Source organism: Lepidochelys kempii, chromosome 5 (assembly GCF_965140285.1).
Source record: "Lepidochelys kempii isolate rLepKem1 chromosome 5, rLepKem1.hap1, whole genome shotgun sequence".
In the NCBI taxonomy this organism is placed as follows: domain Eukaryota; kingdom Metazoa; phylum Chordata; order Testudines; family Cheloniidae; genus Lepidochelys; species Lepidochelys kempii.
In genome coordinates, this window is record NC_136384.1 from 70,867,542 (window position 1) to 70,874,242 (window position 6,701).

The 6,701-nt window shown below is 37.6% G+C and overlaps 1 protein-coding gene across 1 annotated transcript in view; it reads left to right on the plus strand.

Moving 5' to 3' along the window:
- WDR36 (WD repeat domain 36) overlaps window positions 1-3,289 on the plus strand; it is a 51,742-nt gene extending 48,453 nt beyond the window's left edge. The window contains exon 23 of the mRNA XM_073344678.1: window positions 2,407-3,289. Coding sequence (XP_073200779.1) covers window positions 2,407-2,556 — 150 coding nt within the window. The 3' untranslated portion in view covers window positions 2,557-3,289. The remainder of the gene's footprint in view (window positions 1-2,406) is intronic.
- Window positions 3,290-6,701: the final 3,412 nt, after the last annotated feature.

A 6,701-nucleotide genomic window follows, 5' to 3' on the forward strand; every position in this document is an offset into this window, starting at 1 on the left:
TAAAATTAGTTAGGCTAAAGAAATACAAACATACTCTTTATTTAGAGTCCACAGGGGGAAAAAACTGTCTTTCTGTGATACCTGAGCACTAATATATTGTAGAACAGGGGTAGGCAACCTATGGCACGCGAGCTGATTTTCAGTGGCACTCACACTGCCTGGGTCTTGGCCACCGGTCCGGGGGGCTCTGCCTTTTAATTTAATTTTAAATGAAGCTTCTTAAACATTTTAAAAAACTTATTTACTTTACATACAACAATAGTTTAGTTATATATTAGAGACTTATAGAAAGAGACCTTCTAAAAACGTTAAAATGTATTACTGGCATGCGAAACCTTAAATTAGAGTGAATAAATGAAGACTCGGCACACCACTTCTGAAAGGTTGCCGACCCCTGTTGTAGAATTTAGGCAGAACAGAAATTCCGACCTCAATGTGACCGATAAATTTAACTGTATAAAGAAAAGTGAACAGCTGGCCCAGTGGTACTGTTGCCTGATGTGTTGATTGTATATTGATTACATTACTGATTTAGTTTTCCCAGTTAGCACTCTGAAATTTGGCAGGTTCTTGTCCCAAGATCAGGCTCAGTATTAGCAGAATTACTGTTCAGTTGGGAACCCCAATGTGTACAGTTGCAACACTCAGACTTAGGAAATCACACTGTATTTATAATAGTTTTATTAACACGGTTAGCAAAGTCCCAAACACTGTAACTCACCATGGCAAAGATAACACAGAATGAGCTAAGCATCCATATACTCATACCATCTCTTGCAAAACAATCTGAAGTGTTAGTTGTCATCTTCCTGCTCCCCATGATCACCATCACCAGTGGTCATCATCCTGGCATATCACCACAGGCGCAAAGGCTGGGATACAGCTTTTCTAATGTTATACCGACACCACTATTCCTAATGCATATTCAGTCGGGATTTCAGCCCCTCTTCCTCATTTGTAATTCCTCACCCTACTAATGCTGTGGTGCCATTCTTCCATAGGTTATTAATTTTTTTACCTCAAGTTTATTATCATGGTAAACAAATTGACATATATGCTATTCTTGTGGTCAGATGTCTGTTGATGTCCCTAAATAAAAATATCCCCAGCTGGTGTAAACTAGCATCTTCAGTAGTTTGCAACATTTGTGATTATTACAAAACAGTAAACAAAGCCTTGTGCCATCTTGTGACTTAAGGTCACTGTTTGTTTACTTATGTATGCTAACTTATTGAGGAACTCCTCCTCACGCTATAAGGCTTTATACTTATGCTAACTGCTTAAGCTACCTTATAGGGCTAGGCTGATCAGTCTCTTGTAAAAAGAAAAGGAGTACTTGTGGCACCTTAGAGACTAACCAATTTATTTGAGCATAAGCTTTCGTGAGCTACAGCTCACTTCATCGGATGCATACTGTGGAAAATGCAGAAGATGTTTGTTTTTATACACACAAATCATGAAAAAATGGGTGTTTATCACTACAGAAGGTTTTCTCTCCCCCCACCCCACTCTCCTGCTGGTAATAGCTTATGTAAACACCCATTTTTTCATGATTTGTGTGTATAAAAACAAACATCTTCTGTATTTTCCACAGTATGCATCCGATGAAGTGAGCTGTAGCTCACGAAAGCTTATGCTCAAATAAATTGGTTAGACTCTGAGGTGCCACAAGTACTCCTTTTCTTTTTGCGAATACAGACTAACACAGCTGTTACTCTGAAACCTGTCAGTCTCTTGTGTTTCTGCTATCCATTCCTTACTCCTTATTGTTTACTTACTATATAACTGTGACTACTCCATAGCTACATATTGACTACATGGGCTACAGTATAGTAGTGGTGCAGTATGCTACCCTGCATGGGATTAAAATTTGTTTCTGAGCTCTGTCCCTTGCTCCAGGTCAACATGTGCTAACTATGTGAAGTCACTATGCTCAGCCCCAAGATAAGAGGAGAGTGCCTGGCTTCATTCTTTTTGCATTAGTCAGTAAAGGGTCATTTGAATAAGCAATACTGATTGGCTTCAGAGTGCTGAATCCAGCCTGTCTGTGCCAGAGGGAGACTGGCTGTGATGCAGGATGTTTAGGAAGAGCAGAGTTACTCCTTGGGAAAAAGATGGGAATGTATAATGATCATATCTTTTCATTCATATATATGGTTTGGCATTGTGTTTGAGAAAATTTGCTGCCTTCTCCTAGGTAATACATAGAAAGTAGTAGTAGAATAACTGATGGTAAAAGGGGTCTGACAAAATAAAGACAGCATTAAATTGAATTTATTAAAAGAAAATAACTTTACTTGGGGCATCACTGAAAGGAAGATGTGGGGTGAATAGAAAAGTTGACACCCCCCCCCCCCAAGTGTGATCATTTGAATTTAAATAATTGACTACTCGTTTTCATTTCAGTTGCATCTTAAAATCCTTTCTTCAGAGCCAGTCTTGCTGGAAGAAATAGCCAAAGTGTCAACCCAACTAGAGGAAACCTGGATCCATTTACAGACTCTCTTCAATCAAAGTCTGTGTGTGTTAAATTATATGAAAAGTGCTTTGTTATAATGTGCCTTTGTTCCTATTTAAGAATGCTAATGTTGGATAAAAATCCCCTCAGCTTGCTGGTACTTTTTACATTGCAGATAAGTTTCTGATTCCAACAATACAGCTTTTATATGTCTTTGTTAAATAATACAGAATTCAATATTTAACTTTTATTTAGCTCATTTAAATTCAGTGTCAAAAATTGAACTTACAAATTTTTAAAATGTAAAGTGTCCCATTAAATGACTACTGGAGGCAATCTAAATTATTTTTAGAGATGAATAAAAATTAAGGACAAATATAGCGTAGCAAAGCTATAGTATCATGACCAAAAACAAAATGGGGCAGCAAATTATGAGAGAGACAGAGAAAGCAATAAACCTGCCAGTCTGTGTATATAAAATACTTTGTGTTTGTTAGACTTATGCTGTAGCTTATAAAAAGCCATTACTTTGTTAACAAATGTTAACTGTGAGCTAAAATAGTGATACAGAAACTGCACACCTCCTTGAAGCCAAATTGTCATTGTCATGACTAAGTGCTTGCTAAAGCCAATTTGAAGAAACTAGTTTGTTTTCACACTCTTGTAAATTGTTCTTTTTATTCAGATCCTTTTTACTCAAGCAAAGATTGCCAGCTGTAATATCAAAGATAGAATGTAAAAAAAAATTGCATTTGCATGTATGAAATGTATTATCTTGAAATTTTATGAGACTCCATTAGTGATAATGGGGAATAAAAGCATTCAGATTGACGTTCATTGTTAGCAGCACTGAATGTTAACTATGCAAATGAATATTACCCTCAATAAAAAAGGTATCTTAGTTTTTCTTTCAAAGAGAATCTTGAATTTTAAAAGGGTCTGTTTCAAGTGCTGCTGGTTCAGAATATGTCTAGAAGCCCAAGAATGGTTTTCTGTTGGACAAGTTAGTTAGTTCATTCTGTTTCATGCACTACAGATAGAAGCATTGTCTCACTGAGTAGCTGGTGTGTATATGTAGTTTAGAAAAACTTCTGATTAGAAGGGGCTGGTGCCCACCTAGGGCTGTGATTTTGTCATGGAGATCTCAGAAACTGTGAATTTGAATGAAGTCCATGAACCAGAGTGGTGTTGCGACCTGTGCACGAGGGTGCAGCACCACTCAGATTTGGCCCGTCCATCCCTCTGTCTCCATCTGTGGAGGGACAGATGAGCCAAACCTGAGTGGCGTTGCGATCCCATGCACCAGATTGCAGTGCCCAGAGGAGGGAGCTGGGACCAGCCCTGCAGGACAGGAGCCACTGATTTGGGGTGAGTGTGAGTTCACTCTCCAACACCCCTCCAGTCCCAGGCCTCACTTTTCAGTGCCCCCTGGCCTTGCCATAAATTTTTTTCCCTCATCTCTGCTGTGAAATTTACGCAAAATTTCTGTGCCAAAATTCTAATCTTACTTATATACCATATGACACCATAAGTATGAAACAGAAGTAAACTGATTAATTGCCATATATGCATAACTTTTTTCATTCCACTAAAACCACTGACCTCAGTTTCATTGTTTTCTTTTTAAGTAATCTGTTCTAGAGCAGCTCATGCTTATTTATCAAAGTGTGCTATGCTACCTGATGCAAGCTCTGCATTAAACTTTCAGGGTGCATGGGGGGGGGGGTTGCAAAAATGAGTTGAAAAAAACAAATGTAAATATTTTACAGAATTCAACTGATATTTTTCTCCTCTGTGTTCTGAAAAGCTGCCAAATGTCAAAGCATCCCTTCCTTCAGCCAGGAGAGGGTGTAGTGTTCATACTTCAGAAGGTATAACCTCTACAAAATAAATTGGCTGTCAGGAGATATTTGAAGAAATGCGGCTGCTTTTATTTGGGATTTTTAAGAAAAGAATTGACCTCTGCACTGGTATCTAGGTGAATTTCACTTAAAAATGTGCACGTGTACCACAAATATTTCTATATGTAACAGTAATTTCCAACTTTTACTAAGAACCCCTGGTGAACAGAGGCTTTTTATGGGCCACAACCAGATTTTGGTATTTCCTGTGCAACAGGTAATGAACTCTAAATGTAAAAAGCAGCGCAGAAGCTGAATTCTGTGCACTGCATTGTGTTCTGCCAAGCTGTTAAAGAGACATAAAATCTTGCCTGAGAGAGAAACTGATTTTTTTTTTAAGTATTCTTTTAAATTTTCCTATTCCTATTCTTTCCCATTTATAGTTGAAATCTGGCCATATATTCTGATACAGACACGGGGTCTTGGTGTAAGTAATCCTGCAAGATGTGGAGTACTTCCTGAAATGCGATGAATGTCCTCAGCTCACTTTTGTTGTTGTTGGCAAATAGGAGGTCAGCAACTTGCAAGATCAGCTCCAGTTTTTAGTTATGCTAGTTCTGTTTTTCATCTTAAAATATGTTTGGTTACTTAGAAATGTCTAGAAATAGTTGATAGGATATGTCTGGAGATAAATAGGATTATACAGCAGGAACTTAAACTGTACTTCAAAAATTTTTAAGTAGAATTGCAATTGAACTCCATAGTTAGGCTTTTGCATACTTAACTGAATTGTGTTAAATCATTCAACTGATATCTAAGCCTAGTAATGTTGCACCAGTGTAAAATTATATGTCAAATAACTAACAGTAGAGCAAAAAGAGGAGCATGGAGCATATGTTAAGGCTATTAATGAGAAAGGAAGGGGTATAATGTATAAGAAAAGGCAGGTGCTAATGGTGAGCAACTTAATAAGAGATGTGACTAGAGAGTCAAATTCACACCTGATGTAATTCCATTAAAGTCAGTGGAAATATACCAGGAATGAATTTGGTCCACCTTGTATAATCATAATTTTGAACCTGAGGACCATCTTCTGTCTCCTGGGTGTCTTACATCAAGATGGAGTGCAGTGTTTATTGCAGGTCTGAGTTGAACCTGAGACAAGTAACAAGCGTGTACGGAAGCAGAAAGAACATCTTACAAACCAAGATTAAGTGATTAAAATTTACTTTAACAAATAGGCTTTCCACGGTAGCTTTCTGAGAAATAATACTGGATCTACATTCATGGCTAGGTATGTGGAGAAATTCTAGGCTTCTTTTAAAGCAATTGAGTTTATAGAGGGTAGGTCAGATTACATAGGATGAGATTTGGGACAGGCAAGTATATGAGCATAACTTTTCAAAAGATAGCACTGGAATGGAGGAAAGGAAATAAAAACAAAAACCAACCAACCTAGGTAACAGTACTGTGCTGGATTCCTCACTCTTACTCTGATTCAGTAGTGGCCTATTCCAGAAGTTGGACCAGTTTCTTCAATGAGATTTGTCACAGAGCAGGGCACTACTTGCTGTGAGTAAAGGTGGCAGCATCCTGTCCCTATGGTTGTTAGATTGGAAGAACAAGCAAAATGTAGTGCAGAGAACAAATTAACTTGATAGGGCAGAATTGGAAATGTTAGGGTTGGAACTGGCTGAATAGTTTGTTCTGTATGATATATTTGGACAAAATAAACACATTTGCAAAATTACCAGTTGTCACTTTTTCAGATTTGCCATTAGCTTTTGAAGCTTGACTTTTAAAAATATTTCTATGACATTTCATAAAATGTTTTTCAGAAGACTTGTGAAAATTCACATAGGAATGATTTTTCCTGCTTGGGGCAGACCCACTCCCCGGAATGTAATTATCCATGTTAGAGTTTGGCCAGGAGTAACACACCTTCCCGTAAGCAAAGGGCCATGGTGTCTTGAACTGCTACAAATGGCCAGGACTATGTTCTTTATATTTTATCTGAAAAATAACAACCCCATCAGTATATTGTATTCTAGCACCATGCTGAGATGTTGGCTTAGTACTGATTCAGTGGTAAGACTGCCCCCTTCATAGGGAATAGCACCAATTCCTGCAGCTGGGTTTTTCTTGGGGCTTTCCTTGCTAAATATTGCCCAGACCAAGTCTTGTGAGGCTTGCAGGATCTAACAAGGTTATATGCATGGATTACTTGACAATAGCAATCTTCAGGTATCTGCACACCTAAATTTTGGGGTCAGATATGTTGAAGGAACAGTTCATAATCTTTTACATCAAAATTAAAAAAATCTTAAATTTTCTTTGTAAAAATAATAATTTTTTTTTACAAATTTTGGAAGTTATTTATTAGATGGGATAGATTTTGGCAA